Source organism: Canis lupus, chromosome 28 (genome assembly GCF_003254725.2).
Source record: "Canis lupus dingo isolate Sandy chromosome 28, ASM325472v2, whole genome shotgun sequence".
NCBI lineage: Eukaryota > Metazoa > Chordata > Mammalia > Carnivora > Canidae > Canis > Canis lupus.
Window position 1 is genome coordinate 40,927,967 of NC_064270.1, and position 25,908 is coordinate 40,953,874.

The window sequence follows — 25,908 nt, forward strand, 5'->3', positions numbered from 1 at the left end:
TGACCGGCCTCGGGCGGCAGCCCTGGCCCAGGAGCCGGAGCCGAGCCCTGGCACACCTACAGTCCGGCGCCGCGGAGGGCTGCTCTCTCCCCGACACCCACCATGACTCCCCAGTGCCTCGGAACCAGCGGCAATTCCTCACACACCCGCCCTCCCCACCTGGTCCCGAATAGCATCCCAGCTGTTCCTCCTCCGTAGGCGAACCTCCTCCGGGCGGAGCAGCGCCCACAGGCCCCCAGCAGTGCCAGAGCAACCCCCCTCGCCCGCTCCGCGAGTCCGGCCCACCTGGAGCCCTGTGGCCCGCAGACCCCTCGTCCCAGCACGTCGGCTCCAGGACGCACCCCTGAAGGACACTCCCAGGGGCCAGAAGACGAGGAAGAAGAAAAAATGTGATTTCAAGGAGAAAGGACTAATCATGCACCAGTGACCAGGGACCTCAGCACCCCGCCCGCCCCCCGTGCCTGCAGGGGGCCATCAGGATGCACCCGAGGAATGGCCAGCGGCCCCCAGGTGCTCAGTCGCCGAGGGCCACCCACCTGTGTCCCGGGGAGCCCGAGGTGGGCCTGCCCCCGACCCCCGACCCCCGACCCCGAGCCCAGACGCATGAGGGCGCAGACCCCGCAGGACACCTCCCACAGCAGAAACCGCCCAGGCCCGATCCGGCAGGGCCCGAACACTCTGCTCCCCGCCAACCACGGACGGTCACCGGGAAGTCGTGCAAAATGCCCGGTGACCTCCCCGTGGCCTCCCCGCCCCGCGGCTTGGACGCCGCCTGGGTGCTCCTGGGGCCCGACACGTGTGTTACTTTTACTGTTTGGTCTCAAACTGGGCTTCACTTCAGGGCAGAATGAATCTGTTGCTGCAAATCTTTGTTAGAAACGCTCGGCACAAACTCAAACTGACGCCTGGGGGTGGGGGCTGGTTGCCACGGCAACGGGAGAGCCGGTTTTAATTCCGCTCCGTGAGGCTTGGATGCTAAGTGCACGGTGAGAAAGGCTGCACGCGCGTCCTGCCCGCCCCCCCCCCGCCCCCCGCCCCCGGGCCCGGAGGCGCGTCCCCAGCGTCCCGGGGCTTCTGTTTCGGGCCCAGGGCCCGGGCCACGCAGGAAAGCGCACACCTGCCAGGGGCTCCAAGGCCATCTGGGCGCGGGTGGGGGCTGGGCACTCGCGGGAGATGGAGGGCAGCGGGCACGCACCCGAGCTCCCTGAGCCCCGTCGTGCCGCTCCGTCCTCATGACATCCCCAGGCCGCGTCACTCAGGCCAACCTCGAGGCCCACCAGCCTCCCCTGAACCGTTTCCTCTTCTCCCCGAACACCTGCGGGTCCCCAAGGCAGCAGGTGCAGAGAAACCCTGACCCCCGAGCACGTGGCCTGGGCATGGGGACCCAGGGCTCTAGGACCCTGGCCGTTCAGCAGGGAGGAGCAGCAGGGCAGGCCCGGCCCCCACCCTCCACCCCCCACCCCCCACCCCACCCCGGCAAGCAGGCCCCACGCAGGCGGAGCAGCCCGTCCAGCCGGCCCGCACGGAAACCACCAGCCGCCCACCTCCGCGTCACAAGCAAGCTCCCCCAGACGGAAAAAACCTCCCTCGGTTGAACGAGCGGCTCGGGCGTGAGATAGGAGGTCAGAGCTGGACGTGCCGAGGTCGGCGTGGCCTCCCCCGAGGACAGCGCGGCCCCACGTCGGCCGTGGGAGCTCTTCACGCGGAGGCCTGAGCCCGGACCGTGCGGGTGGCCGGCCTTCCCGGGAGACGGCGGGTGTGCCGGCCGAGTCCCCGGGGCTGCCCGCGTCCAGGGGTCACTCGCTCGTCGAGGAGATAAGGCTGCCGCCCTGGGAGGGACGACAGGTGCGTGACAACCGTCTCCCGCGCCAGCCCCACGCTCCCAAAACCAGGGCACCCGCAGCCCAGGGTGAAGGGCCCGGGGCTCACCGCCAGGGTCACCCTGAGGCTCTGGGTGCAACGCGGGGGGCCGGCGCCTGTGAAGTCCACAGTCACACCCAGTGGGGCCCCGGCTTCTCCACGCCCGGGACGCTGTTGCCTTGGAGGGAAGGTCTGAGGCTCTCGGCGGCGGACGGTCACACCGAGCACTGGACCCGCCATCCCCGGCCCCCCCGGGCAGCGTGGCAGCGGGAGGACCCACTGCTGGTGCCTCGGTTTCCCCATCTCACAGGCGCGTGACATGCAGACCCACTGGCCCTCGCCCCCACCTGCCGCAGACGCCCTTTGGGGGCAGCCCCCAGGCCGGGGCACCCGGCAGCCTGCAGGTGGGCTGGCAGGGCAGCCGTGGGGGGCAGGGCACCTGCCAGAGGCCTCCGTTGTGCCCCCCCACGCTGATGAGGTCCTGCCCAGCAATTCCAAAGGGACACCCCCACCTTCACCAGGTTAACACTGGGATTCTGGGCGCTCCCCCCACCCGCGTCTAGGCCACAAAGGTCCGGGTGCACGTGCCTCCCGGGGGCCCAAGGCACGCGGGTGGTGCTGCGCCCTGGCCGGGGCGGGGGCTTCTGCGGGGCCTCCAGGGCTGGCTGGCCCCACCCTCTGCCTCCCAATGCATCTTTGTAAGTTCTCCCAGAAGCCACCTCTTTGGGATGCAGGAGGCCCCGGTCCCGGCCCTACAACCCCTGCTCCGAGGCCAGGGCACAGCACAGGCCGTGTGGGGAAGCACATGGGGTTCCGCACGGAGCAGGGGGCCGTGGCCACCCGCAAACCCCCTCCTCTGTGGCCTTCCCACTCCCCCAGGCGTCTGTCCTCCCATCGTCTCTGGGCTGGGAGCCCCCAGAGGTGGTGAGGAGTTGACCTGTGTTCCTGTGGGCAGTCGGCGTGGAGGGGCCTGCGGGCGGTTGGGGGATGGGGGCGATCGGGGGCTACAGGGCAGTCAGGGGTTGGGGTGGTCAGGGGCTGGGGGTCGTCAGGGGCTGCGGGCCTTCCCGCCCTCCGCTTGCCCCCACTCACACAGAAGCACCAACCGGGGCCCTCGACCCCTCGAGCTCTGGGGGTGCAACCCCAGGGCAGCAGGGTGGTCGGGGCCCAAGGGGCGCCCACGCTGACACTCGCTCTCTGGGCGACCGGAAAATCCGTGCAGCCCTCGGGTTTCACGTCCCTGGTCGGGAGCCCGGGATCCTCACAGCGACCCGACCCCCAGGAGCCGAGGACGCAGCCCCTCAGGCAGGGCCCCCTGAAGGCTTCACCCTGAAGGATGTCACCCCCCGGCAGTCGGGGCCCAGGCGTCCTGAACCCAGCGACTCTCCAAGCAGGCCCCAGTGTCACGACCTTCCCGCCCAGAGGGGACAGCGGGGGTCTCCCCGGGGCCCCCACCACAGCTGCCTGGGGCTCGGGGCTGGAACCCCGGGTCCCCCCTCGCCCGTCCGGGTCCCCGTCCCCTGGGCTCACGCCTGCCCTCAGCCCCGTCGCCCTCCCGGCACCCGGCCTGTCTCGGGGCTGGGGGCCGGGACCCCGGGCTGGGGCAGGGGGTCCCCTCTGCGTGGGCACGGCCCACCCCCCGGCAGGGTCACCCCGCCGGCCCTCGGGGGGACAGACCCAAGGTGGGCTCACCTCCTGCGGACAGGGACTGGAGGCTACTCTAACACAAGGCCCGTGAGAATCCCTCTGAAATCAATTTTCTTGCTCACGTGTCCGTTCCTGAGCCTCAACAGACACGGATTTCCTGCAAAACATAAAATAAAATAAAACCACCCGGTCCCCCGCCTCCCTTCGGGGAGATGTCTAACGGAGTCTGGTTCTGTAGGGAGCCAAGGCGACAGCGGCTGGTTGTCCCTTTAAATCGGCTCCGCAGTGTGGCGGGCGGCGCGGGAAGAACCACTGCGGGCGCGGGGAGCGGGGAGCGGGAGCGGCCACCGCCCGGCGCCTCCCCCGTCCCCATGGTTACGGCGCCTGCTTCGCGGCCGGTCCCGTCCCCGGCTGGCGGCTGTCGCCCGCCCTCCAAGCAGGCGCAGAGGCGGCCGCGGTCCCGCCCGAGCCCCGGAGGCCGCCCGCGGAGCATCGCCTCGCATGTCTGCCGCCGCGGGCTCTGACTCATCCCCTGGGCTGCGGAGCCCGCGCCGGGCTGCGGTCCCGCAATCTGTTGATCGGCGGGCTCGCCGGCGGCCGCCCCCCGCCATGGCAGCCCGGCCCCGGGCCCCGAGCCCCCGCCGCAGCCGCTCGCCTCCCCGGGGCGCGCCGCGGCCGCTCCGGCTGCTTCTGCCAAAATAGGTGAGAAGTTGAGCTGCGGCTCGGGCCGCGCGGCGGGTGGGCCTGGGCGGGGGCGGGGGCGCGGGACGAGGGGGCGAGGGGGCCCCGGACCCCAGCACCTGCCCCCTGCGGCTCCCGGCCCTGGGCGCCCCCCTCCCCGGGCTGGGGCAGCTCCCCCACATCGGATCCGCCACGGAGCCCCATGCGGACGCTGACAACTTTCGGGCTCCCGGGGGCGAGTGGCTGGGCCCCGGGGGCGTCTGGGGGGCCACCCCGGCCCCCGCGTGTGCCGGCCCCACGCAGCTGCCCGTCAGGAGGCGGATCCCGGGTCTGCTCTGCTCCTGATGGAACCTGACGGACATGTCGCGGGGCTCTGAGCCCTGCCTTCCCCCGTTGGACAGGCTCCCGGGCGGGCGGCAGCGTCTGCTCTCATGTCCCGCCCCGGGTCCCCGGGCAGCCGCCGCCGCTGCGTGCCCCGAGCCAGGGTGGGACGGCCGCGTGGGGCCAGCGGGGGCTGAGGCCAGGGGACCCTCCGCCCTGCCCTGACCGTGCCCTGTCTTCACAGATGGGGACGGCCTCTTGACCCTCACCCGCCCCACGGTCGCCCCGAGGCACCTGGCCCGGGGCCCGACCCCACGGCCACTGTGTGGGACCTTGACCTTCGGGACGGCCATGGAGGCCGGCGGGGAAGAGGGTGCCACATAAGCGGCTCGGCGGCGACCCCCCTCCGTCCAGCACTCACTTCGCAGGGCTCATGGTGAGTACGTGCCCCACCGGGCAGCGGGGCCCAGCAGCGCCGAGGGCGGCCACCCCATCAGTGGGGCCACCGCACGGTCAGGTAGTGGCGTTGGGTCCCCGGTCCCGGGGGCTGCCTGCGGGCTGCTCTGAGGTCGGCTCGCTCGGCGTCGATCATACTAATTAGTGGCAGGCGTGCCGCAATGTGGAGCCGTGGAGCCAGGGGAGGACACGCGGGCCTGTGTCCCTCCCCCAGGGCTCAGGCCCACGACCCCCGGCTGGGCCCCCGCCCTCCGTCCCAGGCTGTCGTGCGGCCTTCCCACTGTGGCCCGCCGGACCCTTCCCCTCGGAAAGTTGGCCGAATGGCGGGGAGACGTGGGTGAGCTTCAGCAGCGCATACGGCAAACACGGGGAGGGGGGGGGACGCTTCTCTCGCCAGGAAAGGGGGCACGGCCGCTGTCAGCAGCGAGCAGGGCCACGGGGGATCGTCGTGAAGGCTTGTGCAGCCTCCGTGTGGTCGCTGCCAGCTTGGATCCTGGGAGGCTGGGGGCCGAGTAAATAATGCATTGTGTGTGTGTGTGTGTGTGTGTGTGTGTGTGTGTGTGTGTGTGCGCGTGTGAGGGACGGCGACCGCGGAGGGCCCAGAGCGCGTGCAGGGAATGCCAATGGCCACGGGACACGTGGCCGGCAGCGGCCGTGGCGCGGACGCCAGCAATGAGTCAAATGCACACCCGATTGTCTGCTTCCTAAGGGGGGGTCTGTCTGAGTCACTTGTTTCCTTCCTGTTCCGTTCGAGACGCGCAAACAAGGTCGGTGCTGGCTGCCAGGACTCAGCATCGCGCGTCCACACGGCCGCCCCAAGCCTCGCCGGCCAGGAGGACGCCAGACGCCCTAGAGGCTGTGCATCAGGCTCGGCGGCTCCTCGGGAGGCCCCCAGCCTGGCCGGGCTCCCTAAGGGACAGCCTGTTGCCCGCGGTGCCTCACCCGACGCACCTGGGGCCTCTAGGTCGGCCTGTTTCTTGGCTTTTCGTCCTCAGGTTAGAGCCTTATTTGCAAAGTGGAGCCCGTTGTCGGCACACGGAGCGTGAGCCAGGAGGCCTGCAGGGCCGGGGCAGGGGCGGGCCCGGCCGGAGTGGCTGCCCTGGCGCTTCTTCCTCTCTGACCCCGGCCCCCAAGCACGTCCACCCGGCGTCCCATCCCCGGTGACGGCGTCCATGCACAGTGCTGCCCTGGTCCAGCCTCTTGACACCGGCCAGTCCAGGACAGTGGAGACGGGCGGGTTACACTTGCCCAGAGGGTTTGGAGTCTTAGCAATTTGTTCGGTTTTTATTCTCAATAACATTTTCACTGGAGAGTCTCCAAAGACATGGGGAGGCAGCCCCGCGTGGGGCAGCTCCGGTGCAAGCTTCACCCCTGGGGCCCAGGCGACACGGGGAGGACGCCCAGAGGCTGCGGCCAGCAGGGCGGCCCAACCTGCCCGGCCCACGCTGCCACACTCACCTGCGAGGCACCTGCCTCGGGCTGGCGGTCGGCTTCCCTGACGCCTGCGGTTGGCAATCAGCCTTCTGGCTCCTGGGTGACGCCACGTGGTCCCCTGGAGGCACCTGGGGGGCCCCCGCAGACGCTTGTGCCTCCCTCCTGGACGTGCGCCCCAGCTGCCCTCGGTGCTCCGGCAGGACCATGCACGCACACACACCCGACACTCCCCAGCCGGGCCTGCAGGACCAAGGCCTCCATCACAGCTGTGAGCCAACAGAAGCGGACGTGCACTTGTGTGTGTGCCTGCACGTACATGTGTGCATGTGCATTTCTGTGTGCATGCGTGTACACTTGTGTGAGTGCACGTGAGCGTGTATTGCCCGTGTGCACGTGTGTCTATGTGTGTGCGTGTACGTGTGCACTTGTGTGTGTATGTCTGTGTGCACGTGTGCGTGTGTGCTTGTGCACGTGTGTGCATGTGTAGTGCATGTGCACGTGTGTGCGTGTGCACTTGCGGTGTGTGCTTGTGTGAGCGTGTGTGTGCATATGCACGTGTATGTGTGTGCGTGTGTGCACGGGCAGTTGTGTGTGTGCATGTGAGTGTGTGCATTCAGCGGCCCCGCTAGTGTCCAAATTCAAGCAGCGACCAAAATGCATGTTCCTTGGCACCTCGTGATCCTCCATGAGCTTCACACTTCCTCCCCCAAGGGAACACGTGACAGGCGCCAGAAGGGAGTAAGAAGTTGTCCAAAGTTGTGCACTTTCTCCCTGTTTCCTTTCAGCATGTGGGTCTGGTGGCCTGAGGAGCGTGTGGTCACCACGTTCACGCTGCACAAGCTCTGCCTTCCGGCCACATCTCCCGAGGCCACGAGGTGTGCCGGGGACTCCCCTGGTCGCTGGGGCGCCAAGCGGATCTCAGAGGACAAGATCCCCCACTTACCGATGCTGAGCCTCAGGGCCGAGACCTCCCTTGGGTGGCTTCTGTGTGACATGGCCCTGGCCCAGCAGGTGCCGGCAGCAGCCGAGGACCCCGCAGAGCCCCACCTGCCCTGAACTCGGGCTGGCCTCCGTGTCTCCAGACTGTCCTTTGCCACATCCAGCAGGGGCTGGAAGGATAGAAAGCAAGACCTGCCCTGGCTGTGCTCGGAGCACAGGATCCCAAGGACACAGCATGCTCAGGACACCCCTTTTCTGCACAAAAGCACCCCACATTTGAAAAGCCAACAGTGGAATTGAGATCCCTGAAAAGACCAGGGGTAGCTGCAGGGTGGAGACGCAGAAGCCTGCCTGGTGCCCACCACACTGCTGTGCAGGCAGAGCTGGGCAGGACCCAGCCTGGCCTGTGCACACGCCACAGCTCGTCGAGGCTGCACCCTCATAACCTCCAGCCGGCCACACAAGGCGCCTGTGGCACATGCAACCCTCTGCAAGCACCTACAAACACCTGCAGACACCTGCAAACACCTGAAACCACTTATAAGCACCTGCAGGCACCTGCAGGCACCTGCAAACACCTGCAACCACCTGCAAACACCTACAAACACCTGCAAACACCTGCAAACACCTGCAAACACCTGAAACCACCTGCAACCCCCTGCAAGCACCTATAAACACCTGCAATCACCTGAAACCACCTGCAAGCACCCGCAAGCACCTATATACACCTGCAGGCACGTACAAGCACCCACACCCCACCAGCTCTTCGGCCTCATATTTAATGTTCTAAAAACTTTTGAGCTTACCTTCGTCCCAGAAATGTCACCCCTACGCCCACCTGAGCATTAACCTGAGGCCAGCAGGCGAGCCTGTGCTATTTCCCACACTCCCCTCCCAGAGAAAAGTGTAACACACTGTACAAATGTGATGTCCAATTAGGGTAATTTGTGCTCCAAATGAATAAATTACTTACCTTTTGCCTCTGCCTTTCCCCCGGGACGCTGCCGCGGAAGGCTGACAGATCGATGAGCCGCGACGATCGTTAAAAACACAAAGGACGCCGGAGACCAGGAACGGGATCCGTCTCAGTCGGTCCGGAGCGGAGGCAGAGGGGACGCCGGCACCGTCCGCGCCCCCCGGGCCGAGGCAGCCCCTTCCCTGCCCCGCGGCCGGCACAGGCCCCGTCAGGATCGGACGACAGCACCTCCTTCCTCTCTCTTCTTGTCTCTCTCAACCCTCAAGTCGATTGTTTGCAGAACATGCCAAAAAGGATACATCCACTCAAATAATAATAACACGTGCAAGGAAGGCAAAGCCTAAGAGGAGGGAGAGCTCCAGCCAACCCGGCCGGGCTCTGAGCCTCCGGGCTCCGCGGGAGCACGGCCCGTCCGAGGGAACACGGAGCCCGGATTTGGCAGGAGGCGCGGCGTCTTCCCCAGGCCGGGCCGCGGCAGGAGGGGATCTGCGGCCGAGCCCGGCGTCTCCATGCGAGCTCCGTGCGGGCCCGTCCGCACCCCACGAGGACCCCGTCCGTGGGACGCTAGTGAAGCAGGTCCTCCAGGAGGAGCCGGGACACGCGTGACCTTTAACATATAAAATACCTCCCTTTCGCATTACCTACTTGGAGCTTTAAATGTCACCTCAAGAATGTAGAGAAGGCACAGTCGGTCGGGAACTCGGAGGAGAAACCCAGGAGCCCCGATGGTTGAAGCTCCGTTTCTCATAAAGCAGATGTTGCTGCTGCAGAGCTCGAGGCCAGGAAGCCCCCCCCCGCCCCCCGGCACCACCTCACTCAAAACCCGGCCCTGGGCTGAGGAGCCCCCGAGGCGGGTGCGTGGGGCCTGCGTGGGGCCAGGGCCGTTCCCGGGAAGCGCTGCGTCTGGAGCATCGCCCTGAAGCATCATCCGGTGGCACGACCGGGGCCTGGTTTCCTGGGCGGGTGGGACATGCTGAGCGTGACGTCTCCGATGCAGGCCTGGGCGCCGCAGGGGGCATGGGGCGCAGGGCGCGGGGCTGGGCATCGCTGCTCTGGGACGCGTGCTTGCTCCCTCGGCCCCCCACCCCCGCCAGGACTCGGGGCTGCCAACGCGGCAGGAGGGCATAGGCCTTGGACGAACAGTGGCAGCGCCCGGCAAAGCCCCCAGAGGGGCCGTGAGCCCCCGGAGGGCCGCGCCCACCCCTGGCCCCGACCCAAGGCACCGGCTCCGTGCTCAGGGAGCCCGTCCCAGCAGCCAGGGCGCCTCAGGTCAGGAGCGTCAGGGTGCTTAGACCTCAGGTGAGAAGCCACTGCTCTGTGACAGGGACTACGACGCAGGCGAGGGCCTGGGCGTATCTGGGGCGTGCTGAGGCCTGTCGACGGCCTGCCAGGCTCTCTCCCGGTGGACAGCGGGGAATTTCCAGAAGGAACGGCCACGAGAAGACGATTCCGTATCAGGATCAGACCAGGAAAGCGTGCCCTCCTCGACTTTTGCAGCGATTTACAATTGGCAGGAGGCTGAAGGTGACAAGCGTCTGAACCCTCGTCCCCCCAGGGCCACAGGGAGGGTCCCTCGCGCTCGGAAGTTGGGATGGAGTCGGGACGGGAGAGCGCTTCCAGCAGGCGGGGAGCCGAGGGGAGCAGCGAGCCCGGAAAGCCCACAAGCTGGCCGCGACCTCCCGGCCCCGCTCCGTGTCTTCACCGGCACAGCGGTGCCCCGGGGACGCACGTTCACACCGCGGGGTGGAGGCCGGCAGGTGTGTGCCCCGGGGAGCAGCCTGCGCAGTGGCCATGCGGCCCAGGCCGGCGGGCCCTCCACGTGGCCCTGCCACCGCGAGGCTGGCGTCCTTCGGCTGTCTTCCCTCCTGAGCTCATGACGCCCTGGCACTTGGGGTTTGGCGTCCTACGCCCTACGCGCAACCGCACCTGCCCTCAGGCTTCCTGGCGCGCCGCCATCGTGCCGTCCCCGGTCTACCCAGTGACACGCCCTCCCGCCTCGGCTGCAGCTGGCCATGTGCTGGGTCAGGGATCCCACTTCTGGCTTCGAGAGTCAGTCGGTCCTCCCGCGCGGCCAGCTGGAAGGAGTCCCTTGGTGTCCAGGTCGCTCGGCACCTTCTCCCTGGTGACGGGACTCCATCTGCTGTTGCCAAGACCGCTGGGAGCTCTCCTCGGAAACGTCCCCGGGCAGAGCCAGATCGGGGTGCAGAGGCCACGGCCGGACACTAGGGTGGCCCTCGCGCTCCCTGGAAATCCCGACAGCCCGGGGCCTCGTCTTCGCTGCCCCGGCAGGATGTGGTCCACCAGGAAAGCTCTGGGACGCGGCGCCGTCCCGGCCGTGGCGAGCCCAAGTCCTGCGAGGCCAGTTTCTCTCCTTTTCCCACGTGACCCAGGCCGGGTGCCCTCCTGGAGGAGCACCAGCCGCTTCCTGCCGCCCTCACTGCCCCGGGAGCGGCCCATCACGCACCCAGGGCCCGTGTCAGCCCGGGGTGGGTGCACCCGCCTCGGGCACAGCTGGCGAGGCTGCAGACCACCCCCTCCCCCGCCGGCCACCAGCCTGTTGTCACAGCTGGACGGCTCGGCACGCTCTCACGGGGCCCCGGGCGGCCCTCTAGGGGCACCAGCGCCCACCTGCCTCCCCCAGCGGGGCAGGTCCAGGGCCGTGGGAGCAGAGCGGGCGGCTCAGAGCAGGAGGCCAGAGGCCAAGAAAGGGTCTCACGCTCTGACCCTCTGACTTGCAAAGTGGGAGCAGGAGCAGACCCCGGTCGAGCGTGCGCATCTGCCGCGGGGGCTGTGACCGGCTCGGGCGGGGAGGGCACGGCCATAACCGGCCCCCAACCCCCAGCCCCCTGAGCCCGTTAAGACGCGACCCACCCCTCAGTCCTAGAGCCTGGAAGTCCAAGGTCCAGGAGTCGCAGGTCTCCCCCGAGGCCACCCCCCGGTCGTGTACACAGCCGCCTTCTCGCCTTGTCCTCCGACGGCCTTCCCTCCGGGCAGGTCCTGGGCGCGTCTCCCTCTGCTAAGGACGCGGGTCCTATGGAACCAGGCCTCGCCCTATGACCCCCCCGTGGCCTTAGTCGCCCCCCTGAAGGCCCGTGGGGTGACTACAGCCACGTGGGGCACGAGGACTCCAGCCCCTGAGCCGTAGGGCTCCGTTTCTGTCCACAGCCCGGCTTCCCTGTCCCGCGGCAGTTACAGCACACGACGGGCTGGAACACTGCTCCGCGCGGGTCAGAGGTCGGAGGTCAGAGGTGCACAAGGCCAGGCTCCCGACTCCCAGCCTCCCTGCCTCCTGTCTCTGCACCTCCGGAGCCCGCGGCAGAGGAGGCTCTGCACCCTTGGGGCCTGCTCAGCGCACAGAATCACCAGGTTGGGAGCGGGGTGCCCGGCGGGGTGTGCATGGCCGCCCGCACCCCCCTGAGCTTGGTTGGCGCCTCTTCTATCGGCGGCGTCTCAGGAACCCGGGCCCGGGGCCTGGAACCCCAGGGCGGCCTGTGCTGACCCCGCGAGAGCTCACCTCACCCCCTCGCGGACAAAGAGGCAAAATGCCCTCAGTTCACACGCCAGCGGGGCCCTCGCCCCTCAGCCTCCCGTCCCTGTCGGGAGACGTGCCCCCCGACCCTGGGTCGGCGCGCTCCGGAGGGCCCAGCCACACGGCCCCGTCACGGCCACCGCCCTTTCCCCACTGGCCCGAATCGGCTCCAGGGGCTGGCGTGATCCCAGGGAGCACAATCTCCCGGTGCCGGGGCGGGTGGGATCCGGGGCACCTGCCGTGTGCTGCTGCCTCTCTGCTGCCCGCGCCCTCACCCAGGTGGGCCCCGAGGGAGCGGGGCGCCTGTCACAGATCTCCAGCCAACTCAGCAGACACCTCTGACGGCCTGCAGGGGCGAGGCCAGACCTGGGGGCAGCCAGGCGGCTCTGCCGGGCGCCTCGTTCCCTGGCCACTTGGCCCACACGGCCTGTCTGTGTTCTTTCCAGGATTTGAAGACTGTCCTCTCCCTGCCCCAGTACCCAGGGGAGTTCCTGCACCCCGTGGTGTACGCCTGCACCGCTGTCATGCTGCTGTGCCTCCTCGCCTCTGTCATCACCTACATCGTGCACCAGAAGTAAGGCCCCGCTTTGCCTCGACATCGCGTGCGTTTACCCGCAGAGGCAAACCCACCCTCACATAACAGGAGGTCCCGGAAGGTGCTTCAGATTCGCCTGCCTAGCACCAGGGGTGGCCCGCTGCAGCCGAGGGTGGCCAAGCGCTCCAGGACAGCCATGCCCTTCAGGCTAGGCCTCCACCAGGGTCTTCTCACAGTGGCCTCCGTGTTCTTACCAAATCTGGTGACCTACGTCTTCCTCCGACGGCGCAGGGTCAGCTCAAGAGCCCACACCCTTGGGAAGTTACAGTAGCTGCCAGAACTCTCACCACCTTTGCATTGCGCCCTTTAGCCTGGGGGGAGGGGGTCTAGTTGCTTTCCTTCTGAGCTGGTTTCCTGCCACCTCTGCCTGCAGGGAGGATGACCTGGGAAATGTGAGGAGTCTCTGACAGGGGCAGGGCCAAGCTCATAATCAGTCAGGAGCAAAGCCCAGACTGTGGCCATAACCACAGTGATGAGAAGAGGCTTGGACGTCTCTGAGGTCAGGGTCATGGGAACAGGCTTGGGTGTGTCCAAGGTCAGGGTCATGGGAACAGGCTTGGGTGTGTCCAAGGTCAGGGTCATGGGAACAGGCTTGGGTGTGTCCGAGGTCAGGGTCATGGGGAGAGGCTTGGGCATGTCTGAGGTCAGGGTCATGGGGAGAGGCTTGGGTGTGTCTGAGGTCAGGGTCATGGGGAGAGGCTTGAGCATGTCCGAGGTCAGGGTCATGGGGAGAGGCTTGGGTGTGTCCAAGGTCATGGTCATGGGAACAGGCTTGGGCGTGTCCAAGGTCATGGTCATGGGAACAGGCTTGGGTGTGTCCGAGGTCAGGGTCATGGGAACAGGCTTGGGTGTGTCCGAGGTCAGGGTCATGGGGAGAGGCTTGGGTGTGTCCGAGGTCATGGTCATGGGAACAGGCTTGGGCGTGTCCGAGGTCAGGGTCATGGGAACAGGCTTTTGTGTGTCCAAGGTCATTCATGGTCATGGGAACAGGCTTGGGCGTGTCCAAGGTCATGGTCATGGGAACAGCCTTGGGTGTGTCCGAGGTCATGGTCATGGGAACAGGCTTGGGTGTGTCCAAGGTCATGGTCATGGGAACAGGCTTGGGCTTGTCTGAGGTCAGGGTCATGGGGAGAGGCTTGGGTGTGTCCAAGGTCATGGTCATGGGAACAGGCTTGGGCGTGTCCAAGGTCATGGTCATGGGAACAGGCTTGGGCGTGTCCAAGGTCATGGTCATGGGAACAGGCTTGGGTGTGTCCAAGGTCATGGTCATGGGAACAGGCTTGGGTGTGTCCGAGGTCAGGGTCATGGGAAGAGGCTTGGGCGTGTCTAAGGTCATGGTCATGGTCAGAGTCTTGGGCATGTCCAAGGTCAGGGTCATGGACATGTCAGGCTGGGACATGTCCCAGGCCATGGAGACACTGTGGCCATCGTCAGAGTTCTAGGCATCGGCTGAGCAATCTCTGTGGTGGCCACAGCCCAGGTGAGGCCTGGTCTCGGCGATGGCCAGGGGCAAGTGTGGCTGTCGGGGTCTTGCTAACATTCAGTCACAGTCATGTCCTCTTTTTGAGGACAGGCCTCTCCACAAGAGGGAAGACGTCCGTCTGGGGAGCCAGGAGGTGAGGCCGGGGGGTCCCTCCCACCGTCTGTCTCTGTGACCAGACAAGTCAGTCTCGGGGCTCAATGTCAGCATCTGGCCAATGAGTAGCTTGGAGACTTCTCAAACCCCTTCCCGTCAGAGCGCTCCAGACAGACGTAGCACAGAACGACCCACCGGCCACTCACTGTGTCCTCCCTCCGCCTGGCCCTTGGGGTTGCTCCCCCGACCCCCAGTCACCCCTGAGAGGCCTTCAGCTCCGCCCCGTGTGGACGGAGCACGGCATCTGGGAGGAGGGCTGACTTGCACGCCGGGTCCTGACGGGAAACCTCATTTCCCGCAGCGCCATCCGGATCAGCCGGAAAGGACGGCACACGCTCCTGAATTTCTGCTTCCACGCGGCGCTGACCTTCACGGTGTTTGCCGGCGGCGTGAACCGCACCAAGTACCCGATCCTGTGCCAGGCGGTGAGTGCTGTCCGCGTCCTCATTTCGCTACAGATTTGAAGCGTTTGTCCACCCTGCTACCAGGGGGGCATCTGTGCCAACGGTCTTGCTCATGTAAGGACCCTGCGGCGTTGTCCAGACGCGTCCCCGGGGAGGGCTCGGCACCCCCGCGCCTGAACCACAGCCTCTCCACACGAGGCCCCCGGCCTCGCTCACCTTTGGCTCACGTCGGATCGTTGGCTTCTCGCCTGAGCAGCTTGCGGAGGCCTATGGTGACACGTCCAGCCGTGTCGGTCCCAGGAACAGGGCCGGAGCTGTCCCCCCCGGAGGTGGGGGCGGCAGGGGCACGAGAAGGGCTCACCTGCTCCCGCAACCGCGGCCACGTAAGGCTCTGGTCAGGGCCGAGCCGCCCTCCCCCCACGCGGAACTTGGGAAGGTTCTGCTCCCCTCTTCAGCGCATCCGGCCTTGAGAACAAGCCACCAAGGGGTCTTCGTCCCCCTCTGTGGCCTCACCTGGCTTTTGTCTCCAAGGGGAGAAGACCCGTTGGTTCCGACACGGCGCAGGAGAGGCCCTTCCCCAGCGGGCAGCCGCTTCCCTGTGCTGCTCACCGCGGCCCCGGGCGCAGGACAAGTGACCCCAAACCCGGGGTGCTCTGTGCGCTCCCCCCTCCAGCTCCCGCCCCACCTCCTGCTCGGGCCCCAGCTCAGCCCAGGGGGGCAGAGACCTCTAGGTGGACAGCGGCCTGTAGGCGGGCAGTGGCCTCTACATGGACAGCGGCCTCCGGGGTGGACAGTGACCTCTAGGTGGACAGTGGCCTCGACACAGACAGTGACCTCCATGTGGACAGTGACCTCTAAATGGACAGTGACCTCTAGGATTGACAGTGACCTCTAGGTGGACAGTGACCTCCAGGGTGGACAGTGACCTCCATGTGGACAGTGACCTCTGCATGGACAGTGACCTCTAGGTGGACAGTGACCTCTAGATGGACAGTGACCTCCATGTGGACAGTGGCCTCCAGGGTGGACAGTGACCTCCGGGGTGGACAGTGACCTCTAGGTGGACAGTGGCCTCGACACAGACAGTGACCTCCATGTGGACAGTGACCTCTAGGTGGACAGTGACCTCTAGGTGGACAGTGACCTCCAGGGTGGACAGTGACCTCTAGATGGACAGTGACCTCCATGTGGACAGTGGCCTCCAGGGTGGACAATGACCTCCAGGGTGGACAGTGACCTCTAGGTGGACAGTGGCCTCGACACAGACAGTGACCTCCATGTGGACAGTGACCTCTAAATGGACAGTGACCTCTAGGATTGACAGTGACCTCTAGGTGGACAGTGACCTCTAGGTGGACAGTGACCTCCAGGGTGGACAGTGACCTCTAGATGGACAGTGACCTCCATGTGGACAGTGGCCTCCAGGGTGGACAGTGGCCTCCAGGGTGGACAGTGGCCTCTACAAGGACAGTGACCTCTAGGTGGACAGTGACCTCCATGTGGACAGTGACCTCTACATGGACAGCGGCATCTAGGTGGACAGTGGCCTCCAGGGTGGACAGTGACCTCTAGATGGACAGTGACCTCCATGTGGACAGTGACCTCCAGGGTGGACAGTGACCTCCACATGGACAGTGGCCTCTATCTAGGTGGACAGCAACCTCTATGTGGACAGTGACCCACGTGGACAGTGGCCTCCAGGGTGGACAGTGACCTCCACGTGGACAGTGGCCTCTACACGGACAGTGGCCTCTAGGAGGGCCGTCTCCTCCAGCGCCCAGGTGGGAGCCGGAGGGGGGCTGCCCCGGGGACCAAAGAGCATCTTAGCGAGGACCCGCGTCTTCGGTCTGTCAGCGGGTGCGCCTGCCTGGGCCGCAGCAGGGATGGCGAGCTGGTCCCCTCCAGCCGTCGTTCTGGGAGGTCGATACTGGCTGAGGGCTGCAGGGGCTGCTGGGACCTACTCACCCGACAGCCGGGGGCGCCGGTGCCGTCCTTGGTGGGGTCCGCACCAAGAGACAACCTGGCCCTGGCGCAGGTGGCAGGCGACGCCCCGGGGGACGCTGCTCCGCAGAGGTGCCTGGGAAAGAACGGGAGTGAGGGCCGGCTCCGAGTCCTGCCCGACACCCCCGGCCGGCCACCTCCCAGGGAGGCCCCGCGCTTGGGCCGCAGCGAGGAGCCGCCAGCGCGCACGTGGAAGCACGCCGAGGGGCGGCCGCACATCTGGGGCGCCTGGGCACGGGCGTGGGAACGGCCGGCCCATGAGCGCCTGCTGAGGGGCAAGCCGTGAGCTCCACCGCGTGTTCAGGTCACACTCGGCCACACGAGCGCGCCCCGAGCCAGGCCCCTGGCGGTGAGGAAGCGCTGCTCCGGGCCCCGCGGCTCTCGGCCCCTGGGGCCCACTCCCCCCGAACACCCGGGAGCCTTGCCCGCGCTCCAGCCTGGGTGGCGAGCCCCGGAGGCCAGGGGTCTTCTTCCACGTGGGGCCCGGCGCCTACGGGTCGACAGCCTGGGGTCGGCCCGGGCCCGGCCAGGTCCCGAGAGGCCAGGTCAGGAGAGTGAGGTTGGCGTGAGAAACGGTCGCTTCACGGTGGAGACAGTCCTCCCGCGGGAGGCCGCCGTGGCCTCCAGACCCCTGTCCACGAGGCAGCATGGCCCGGGCTCCCTCGCTCGCTCGTTTGCAAACGTGCATCGGGACCGGACCCGTCCTGGGGAGCAAAGCCCCTGGGGCTCTGCGGTGCCGCCCAGCTCTGCAGCGGGGACGAGGGACAGAGGGCCCCGTGGGCCCTGTGGGCCCCATGTGCAGGCGGGAGGACAGAGCTGGGGCCCGGCGAGCCAGTGGGAGGAGCCCGCAGAGCCGTCGGGGGGACCTTCTGCCCGGGACTCCTCTGCCATTTCTGGAACGTGGCCGCGTGCCCCGCAGACGCCAACAGTCGGTCGCTGCTCCGGAGGCGACGCCCGGCCCGCCCGGCCCCGAGCCCACAGGACGCCCTCCCTGGAGCCCTCCGGGCCCACATCTGGGCCACGCCGACCGCAGACACAGGGCACGCAGGCCTGAAGGGTGGGCGCTGAGTGCACGCTGCCGAGGGGCACACACGTGGCCAGCCTCACGCGGACCCCCCGGGGGATCGTGCGCACAGGCCCGTGTGTGCCCAGCCCCGGCTCCCCGCGGGACAGCAGAACCAGGCCGGGTGCCCGCGCGCCTCCCTGTGACGCGGGACCCCACGTGCCCTCCTCCCGGTCGCTGGTGACTGTCCTGAGGATGCAGGGGGAGCGGGAGGGTCAGACCCAGGGGACCGCACGGGCTCCCAGGCCGCAGCTGACCACCTCTCCCCTGCAGGTGGGCATCCTCCTGCACTACTCCACGCTGGCCACCATGCTGTGGATCGGGGTGACCGCCAGGAACATCTACAAGCAGGTGACCAAGAAGGCCCTGCCGTGCCCGGGCGCAGACCACCCGCCGTACCCCAAGCAGCCCCTGCTCAGGTAGCCAAGCGCACGTGCCCGGCCTCCCGCACCCCCCGGGCGCCCGCAGCCGCCAGCTCTGGGCTCCCCTCCGGGGCCTCAGCAAACGGGCTCCAGGGAAACGGGTCAAGGGCAGCCCAGTGTGCACAGGTGGCCAGGGTGGGGGTGGGTGCTGGGGCCGGGGGCCAGGGACGGGACGTGGGGGTGCTGGGCCGCAGCCGAGTCAGCGGGGCCGGGGGCCAGTGTGCCCACCAGGGGCTGTGGAGACAGCTCGGGGGACGCGTCACTGCTCCGGGCCTGCCCACAGCTCACGCGTGGACCTCAGCGAGCTCAGGCACCGGCTCCTCAGCGGGGAGAACTGAGGCGGCCCGGGTGCCAACCCCAGGGTGACCACGGGGCCTGGGCCTCCCGAGGCTGGGGGGCAGTTATTGGCCAAGCTGGGAGGGTGCCGGGAGGGCAGGTGGTCGCCGTGAGGGGCAGCTGACGCCGCTATCGGGTTGTGGCCTGGGCCCTGGGTCACGGACACCCAGCCCCCTGGACGGAGCTCGGTCCAGGTCCAAACTGCAAGGGGCATCTGGGAAAACAGCTCCGTGCACCTGCCGGCGGAGGACTCGCCGACCCCCGGGGCTTCCCGACGCTGCAGCCCGCGGGCCCGGCGCCTCACGTTCCCAGGGCCCCGGAGCCTCTGCTGCCCACTCAGCCCAGGGAGGCAGGGGTTCCCTGCTGGGGCGCCCCCATTCCTGGGTGTAAGAATCCGTCTCAAAATGATTGTCCTGGTCTCTGCTTGATGGAAGAACAAGATGGCAGCCTCAGAACATTCTGGCACCTTTCTGTCCGACGGCATCACATGCACAAAATGAACCAGACTCGCAGGCGCTTCTGGGAGCAGAGGCCCCAGGGCTCGGGGGACAAGTGCCCTGTGGGTCGGGGGCTCAGGGGGCCCTGGACCAGCAGGGGTGGGCTCGGGGACCGTGTAATACATCGGCCACGTTAGACCCTCACTGTGCCGTCTGGAAACCACTGTCACCTGTCCCCCGCCCCCCGTGTCCCCTTCTTAGTACAAACAGCCGGACCCTGGGGGCAGGGGGGACACGGGCTCTGGGCTGGGCTGCGGGCCTGCCCCCTTCACCGCCTTCTCTGCGCGGCTGCTGGTGGGGCCCCAACGCTGGGGCCAGCCTTCCTCCCTGAGCCCCGCCCCTCGTGTGCCCTCCCGCTGCCGGCCCCGTCCAGCTGGAGGCGTCCTTACCAGCGATGACCCCCCCGACGGCCCTGGGCACCCCGGCCCCCTTCCCAGCAGGGCCCATCAGCAGGAATGTCCCTCCCGAGCCTTCCGGGGAGGGGGGAGCCCCTGCTCGGGCTGCTGGGCCCCGGCCAAGGCCGAGAGAGCGGCCCGAGGCCCCGCAGAGCCTCGGGGGGCAGAGCGGGGGACACAGTCGGCGGCGGGCAGGGGCTCCGTCTCACTTCTGACGACAAATAAAAGGAAAGTGGTCGTGGGTCAGGACCCGGTGTGTGCCCCCGAGCACACGGCTTTTGGAGAGACGAGGGCCCAGTCGTCTAACCGCTGACCTTGGCCCCGCTGCCAGGTGGCCCCTGGGCTGTGCCCCAGGGGTCTGCCGAGGGCCCCGCTGTCCCCGTGGCCGTGCTGGGGTCTGCACACGCCCTCCGTGCAGCTTTGGGGGAACCAAACCCGTTTAGATGGTTCACGTGACCTGGAATGTGCAGCAACCGGGGGCCCTGCCCCCCCACCTGGGGCCTCCTTGCCGGGCGGACGGCCTGCCGGGGCTGGGAGCCCGCGTCCCCGTGTGGGGCCGGCCTTCGGGCGGGGCGGCTCAAGGGGCACAGGGGGCGCAGGGTCTCGCGTCGCCAGGCTGATCTGTCTATCCCGCGTCCCTTCCCTTCCGTGTGGATAGTAGGATCCTTCTTCCATTTCTGGGAAAACAGCCCCTGGAATTTCGGTGGCGCCGGCCTGGGCCCCACAGAGCCCGTAGGGGTCACGGACGCGCTCACGCCCACAGCATCCGACGCTCCCAGCCCCCAGCTCGCGTCCTGCGCCGCCCGGGCCGGGCTCCCTGCCCACGGATCGTTTTCACGCGACTTTACCGGGATCGTCTCCTTCATCGTCTCTTTGGGTCGAGCGTCGCTCACGGGTCGAAACACAACCGAGTCGCATGCACGGGCCTTGTGTCCGGAAGATCCGCTGCGCTTGCTCGCGAGCTCGGGGAGCTGCCCGTGGGTCCCTAGGATCTTGCGTCCGTGGTCCCGTCATCGGCCACGGGACACCTGTCCAGTGAGGACGGCGTGTCTTCCCGCCTGGTGGCTCAGGCCGGGACTTCGGACCGGTGCGGCCAGCGGCTGGCCACTTCTGCGGGCGGCTCTAAAGGACCCGCGTGGGGTTCATCCACGTCCCGGGTGGCTTTCCTGTCCTCTGACCTGACGACCTCTGCCCCCGTTGGCCCTGGTCCCCGCGGCCCGGCTGCCGTGCGCTCGCTCGTCCTCCCTCCCGTCCCTCCCGTGCGGCTCTGGCCCAGTCCCCTGAGGTCCCAGGGGCGATGCTCCCTCCCATGTGGGCTCCCTGGGCGCCGGGTCCCCGTGGGCTGTGCTGACGCGGACACGCAGGGGCCTTCCTCTCTCTTTCCCCTGAAGCCTGGGCGCGGGGGCCCCGGGCGTCTCCCGTGGACCCGAGCTGCCGCCTCTGCCTCCCGTCCAGGACGAGGGGGCCCTCGGGCTCCGCTTCGCCACCTGTTTTCTGGTTTTACCTCTTTTCTCCCTTCTCCTCTCCTTTCTTGTCCTGTTTCCTTCTTTTGAATTATTTTAATATTTTTCTACATTTCGTTTTATCTCTTAGCCCTTTGCCTATTAATCTTCCGTGTTGCCTTGGGGATCAAAGTCCACGGACTCTTCCCGTATCTTTGGAGTGAGAGTCACGCTGGTCCGTGCAAGTGTGCGCCGGAGCCCCCGCGGGGCCGGCCCCCGCCGTCCGCGCGCCCACACGCCCTGGCAGCTCCACTCGGCAGCGTTCGCTTCTTTACACAACCGTATACGTGTGTTTTAACGAAGAGAAAGCAAAGTGTTCCGTTTGTCCCGATGTCTGGCGTCCGGGTGCTCCCGTTCCCCCGGTTTCAGTCTGGTGCAGTAGCCCTTCAGCCTGAAGGTCGCAGCGCAGCGTTTCCCGAAGGCCAGCTGGTGACACATGCGCTCAGTTTTATTTTTGTCAGAAAGCGTCTGTATTTTTCCTGTTCTGAAGGACACGTTGTCTGCATATAGAATTCGGGGAGGCACAGAGTCCCCGGGGTCGCTGGGCTCCCACCTGCAGGCCTGGGACCCGTGTCATCCCCTCGCTGGGGACAAAGAGCCGCGGTGCCCGCCGGGAGCGTGGGGCATCGTCCGCCAGCTGCCCCTCGCCCACGACCCTCACCGTGGGGCCCGGAGCTCTGGTTCCTCCAGGACCCGGCCTGGGGGGGCCCTAGAATGGCCCCAGGGGGAGCTGCTGGCTCAGGCCCTGCTGCCAAGGTCGGCCAGGCCCGGAGTGGGGCCAACTCCCGTCCACACGGGTCACTGTCCTGGGGAGGGGTCATAGGTCAGATGCGCCCCAAGCAGCGGAGAGGCCGGGCTGCCAGGCAGGGCCCTGGGTGTGGGGGGGGGAGAACGGAGGGGGAGGGGAAGGGAGGGGAGGGCTGGGCAGAGGCCCCTCTGGGGAGTTACGGGGGAGGGGGTGTTCGGGGGCGTGCAGGGTGGGGGTTTGCAGGGTGCTGGGTTTGTGGGGGACGGAGTTACCTGGCCGACTGCAGGAGTTGCAGGGGGGGATTACATGGCAGGGCGGGGTTTGCCGGGTGTGGGGGGTGGGGAATGGGGGTTGCAGGGGGGGGCGGGGGGGGGGGCACGGTTATGTGGCAGGGCCAGCGGTTGCAGGGGGGATGCGGGGCGGGGGTTGGGGGTGGGACGGGGTGTGCAGGACGGGGGGGCGAGGAGGGGGGAAGTTGCGGGCAGGGTTTGCGGGGGTGGTTGCGGGGTCGGGGGAATGCGGGGTGCGGGTTGTGGAGCAGGCGAGGTGCGGGGTGAGGGGCTATGTGGGGGGCGGGGGGGGCAGGGCGGGTGGAGTTGCGGGGCTGAGGTTGCGGGGGATCTGGGGCAGGAGATGGTGATGCAGGGCCAGGGTTGCAGGGCCGGGGGGGTGCGGGGGCAGGGTGTTTACAGGGGTTTGCGGGGCGGGGGGGTGTGTGGGGGCCGGGGGTTGCAGCGGGGGGTGGCAGTGATGCAGGGCCGGGGCTGCAGGCCAGGGTTGCAGGGCTGGGGGGTGGAGGTTGCAGGGTGGGGTTGGTGGGGTGGGGGTGCAGGGCCGGGGGTGCGGGGTGGGGTCCAGCACAGGCCCCCGTTGCCCACAGAGGGCTGGGCGGGGGCCGGGGCAGCTCCGCAGGCACCCAGCGGCCCTCCACCCCCCAGGTTTTACCTCGTCAGCGGAGGGGTGCCCTTCATCATCTGCGGGGTCACGGCCGCCACGAACATCAGGAACTACGGGACGGAGAGCGAGGACGTGCCCTAGTGAGTCCCCCGGCGCCCGCGGCCCCTCCCCGCCCAGCGCCCAGCGCCCCTTGCCCTCAGTTGACCTCTGCTCCCCGGGCTCCAGCGCCGGGCACACGCCCGCGGCCCCTGAGGCGGGAGGGAGGGGTGAGGGCCCCGCAGGCAGCGGGAGGTGTGTCTGCCCCCCCCGCCCCCCCTCACACTCCCCCACCCCCGCAGCTGCTGGATGGCCTGGGAGCCCAGCCTGGGCGCCTTCTACGGGCCGGCGGCCTTCATCGCCCTGGTCACCTGCGTCTACTTCCTGGGCACCTACGTGCAGCTGCGGCGCCACCCGGAGCGCAGGTACGAGCTCCGGGCGCGCGCGGAGGAGCAGCAGCGGCTGGCAGTGCCCGAGGCCCGCCACAGCCCCGGCGCCCGGCCCGGCTCGCTGCCCGCCTGCGACGCCCTGGCCGCCTCCCTGCTGCAGAACGAGCACTCGCTGAAGGCCCAGCTGCGGGCCGCCGCCTTCACGCTGTTCCTGTTCGCGGCCACCTGGGCCTTCGGGGCGCTGGCCGTGTCCCAGGGCCACTTCCTGGACATGGTCTTCAGCTGCCTGTACGGCGCCTTCTGCGTGACGCTGGGGCTCTTCGTGCTCATCCACCACTGCGCCAAGCGGGACGACGTGTGGCACTGCTGGTGGTCCTGCTGCCCCTCCCGCGGGGACGCCCACGGCGCCAAGCTCGGGGCCTGCCCCGCGCTCGACACCAACGGGGACGCCCTGGGGCACGCGGCCTGCCTGCAGGACTCGCCGTGTCTGGGGAAGCCGCGGGGCTTCGGCCCCCCGCCCGCCGGCCCCTGCAAGGTGACCAACCTGCAGGCCGCCCAGAGCCACGTCAACTGCCTGTCGCCAGCCACGCCGTGCTGCGCCAAGATGCACTGCGAGCAGCTGATGGAGGACGCGGCCCACGTCCACGTGCACGAGGAGGACGCCTTCGGGCACGACCCGCACCTGCACAGGTGCCTCCAGGCCAGAACTAAGCCTCCCTACTTCGGCCGGCACCGGGCAGCCGCGGCGGAGGAGTACGCCTACCACATCCCGTCCAGCCCCGACGGCAGCCCCCGCAGCTCGCGCTCGGACAGCCCCCCCAGCTCGCTCGAGGGCCCCGTGGGGGCGCACGCGCTGGCCTGCTGTGCCCAGGCCGACCCCTTCCCCTTGGTCAGCCAGCCCGAGGGCAGCGACGCGGGCTCGGTGCTGTACGGCTGCGCCCTGCGGCCCGGCCGGGAGTCGGCCCACGGCCCGCCGCACTTCGAGATGCTCCGCAGAACACAGTCCCTGCCCTTCGGCGGCCCCGGCCAGAACGGGCTGCTCAAGGGCGACCTGTGTGAGGTCCTGTCCTTCAGCGCCAACGGCATGGGCAACATCCGGACGGGGCCGTGGAAGAACGAGACCACCGTGTAGCTGCCCCGTCCCCGCCCCACGCACGCGCCTGGTCAGAGCTGGGCCACCAGGGGAGGCCAGCGGGGCCCGCTTCTCGGAGCGGCTGGCGCCCCTGACCTGCGCTGCGACGGACCCAGCGGGAACGTGCTTTGGGCCGCGCCTGCTTCCGCTAACCCTGAGGCCAGACGGGCCGTCCGCGTCCCGGTCACTCCTGGCCCGCGGCACCCAGTCCCCGGGGCAGCCCAGGAACCGAGCAGGGAAACACCCGTGGCACCCTGCCCCGCCACCCCGGCCGCGACAGGAGGTGCCACCCGGTTTCTCCAGCATCTAGTGTGTGTGTCATTAGGTCTGGTTCCAAGGCACGGGCAGCCTGCTGGTCGGCACAGGTGCCCTGGACCTGGGCAGTCACCACTGGCCCCTCGCCGGCCCGCGTCAGAGTCGGGGGCCCACGTCGCCACCTCCGCCTGATGTGGCCGCCCTGGAAGCGTCACGGACACTGGGGCTTGTGACCGTGATGCAGGCGCACGTGTGACCGTGCTCCAGGGCGCTGGCTGGGGTCTTTGAGGGGCCACGTGCCTCCGGAAATGCCCAAAAGCCCTTCAGATTCGCCTGTCGCGCCAGCCTCTGTCGGGACCGTACTGCACCCCACGAGGTCACTAGGGCAGGGAAGAGGGGGGCTGGCATTTCCAGGAACACCTGGGCACGACGCCCCGACTCAGGACGGGTGTCAGGACAGTGAGTGAAGCGAGGCTCATCCCGCAGGCAGGGCCACGGATGGAGGCCCGACCTCCCGGGGAACACGTGTGCAGGACTGTGCACAGCCATCCCCCTCCCTCCCCCCAGGCCCACGCACACGTGCAGACACACATGCGTGCGCGCATACACGCACTCAGCACACCGTGCACACGCACAGCCCGCGTTCCCCAGGCATCGGAGCGCCCGCGTCATTGCCCCCATGGACGTCGTCTCTGGCGCCTCCGTGGCCGCGCTCTGGGCGGGGCTCCACCAGGCGCAGGCCCGTCCTACGCACGCCTGGGGGCCAGGGGTGTGTCGGGGTCCGAGGGCCACCGCTCAGCATCTGAGCACGAGGAGCCTCGCTTCCTGGGATTCCCGTAGACCTGACGACATCCCACGCGCCGCGAGCCCCGCGCGTCCTCACAGGCCACCCGGACGGGCCACCAGATGACCGCCCGGCAGTGTCCGCCTGTCCGGCCGGGCCGCCTGCTTCCGTAGCCGAGAGGACCCAGAGAGCCGACGCCGTGCTGTGTACACGCTGTAGATGCACAACTGTCAGACAAAATACAGTATTTTGCACTGTTTGTCCTTGTGAGGCTGGTTAATGGCATCACGTGCGTCTCTCGTCCTCGGTGGGGGCTCCTGCTTCCGCACGCGGGGACCGGGCGGGGCCGGCGCCAGGGAGGCCGCTCCACCCCGACCCTCCGGGCCCCTGGGAGGCGGCCGCGGTCCTCCCTGCCCCAGCGGCCCGGCCGAGCGGAGCGCACCTCCCCGACTCAAGCCAAAGAAATTCAACATTAAACATTAAATCTCGCGTTTCGATATCGGTTCAGCCTCCTGAGTCCACTTGGGGCGGTGTTGTGACCTGCTCCGTCTGCCTGCCACCTTGTCAGGGCACCCAGGCCTCAGCGCACGACACGGGGCGCGCTCCAGGAGGATGCGGGACGGAGGTCAGGGACGGGACCAGGGTCTCCGGTCTCACGGCGTGTCCCCTCCTTCCCTTGTCTACACGTGTGTGTGTGTGTGTGTGTGTGTGTGTACACGTGTGGGTGCTGAGAGCTGCGCGTCTGCCGCCCTCTGAGAGCGTGTGAGGTGCGTGTTGGGCCCGAGTAGCTGCCCGGGGGAGGGACGCCACGCACACCCCATCAGCCGAAGGCCCTGGAAGCCCAACGGGCCTGAACAGCATCCCTCCGGCGCTTGGAGCCAAGGACGCGGACGGTCAGTGCTGGGCGCCGCCTCGGTGTCAGTCCCGCTCCCCGTGCCGTCCGCAGCAGCCGCGCACCTGCCTGCGCCCCGGA

The 25,908-nt window shown here is 68.1% G+C and overlaps 1 protein-coding gene and 1 long non-coding RNA gene across 7 annotated transcripts; one reads left to right on the forward strand and one right to left on the reverse strand.

The window, feature by feature from the left end:
- Positions 1 to 1,477: 1,477 nt before the first annotated feature.
- Positions 1,478 to 11,527, reverse strand: LOC112672541 (uncharacterized). Of its 2 annotated transcripts, XR_007406735.1 has the most exons (5): positions 8,312 to 11,527; positions 6,424 to 7,508; positions 3,553 to 3,664; positions 1,930 to 3,189; positions 1,478 to 1,829 (listed from the first exon to the last, which is right to left on the reverse strand). It is a non-coding gene; the product is annotated as an uncharacterized LOC112672541 (long non-coding RNA). The 2 variants fall into 2 exon arrangements; XR_007406734.1 differs by having other exon boundaries at positions 1,930 to 3,664.
- Positions 3,889 to 25,194, forward strand: ADGRA1 (adhesion G protein-coupled receptor A1). Of its 5 annotated transcripts, XM_049103172.1 has the most exons (8): positions 3,889 to 4,209; positions 4,754 to 4,945; positions 7,185 to 10,800; positions 12,290 to 12,417; positions 14,376 to 14,499; positions 17,816 to 17,961; positions 22,381 to 22,479; positions 22,678 to 23,611. In XM_049103172.1, the coding sequence occupies exons 3-8, from the start codon at positions 9,906 to 9,908 to the stop codon at positions 23,473 to 23,475; spliced, it is 2,190 nt and encodes a 729-aa protein (XP_048959129.1). In that variant the 5' UTR covers positions 3,889 to 4,209; positions 4,754 to 4,945; positions 7,185 to 9,905; the 3' UTR covers positions 23,476 to 23,611. The 5 variants fall into 5 exon arrangements, with proteins under 5 accessions (XP_048959129.1, XP_025323512.1, XP_048959130.1 ...); XM_025467727.3 differs by lacking the exon at positions 7,185 to 10,800 and having other exon boundaries at positions 3,901 to 4,209; positions 22,678 to 25,194; XM_049103173.1 differs by lacking the exons at positions 3,889 to 4,209; positions 4,754 to 4,945 and adding an exon at positions 5,364 to 6,667.
- Positions 25,195 to 25,908: the final 714 nt, after the last annotated feature.

Coding starts and splice junctions, on each gene's coding strand:
- ADGRA1 (XM_049103172.1), top strand. CDS start 9,906: ATGGAGTCGGGACGGGAGAGCGCTTCCAGCAGGCGGGGAGCCGAGGGG. Junction 14,500..17,815: donor ACCCGATCCTGTGCCAGGCG/GTGAGTGCTGTC, acceptor TCTCCCCTGCAG/GTGGGCATCCTCCTGCACTA. Junction 17,962..22,380: donor CCCAAGCAGCCCCTGCTCAG/GTAGCCAAGCGC, acceptor TCCACCCCCCAG/GTTTTACCTCGTCAGCGGAG.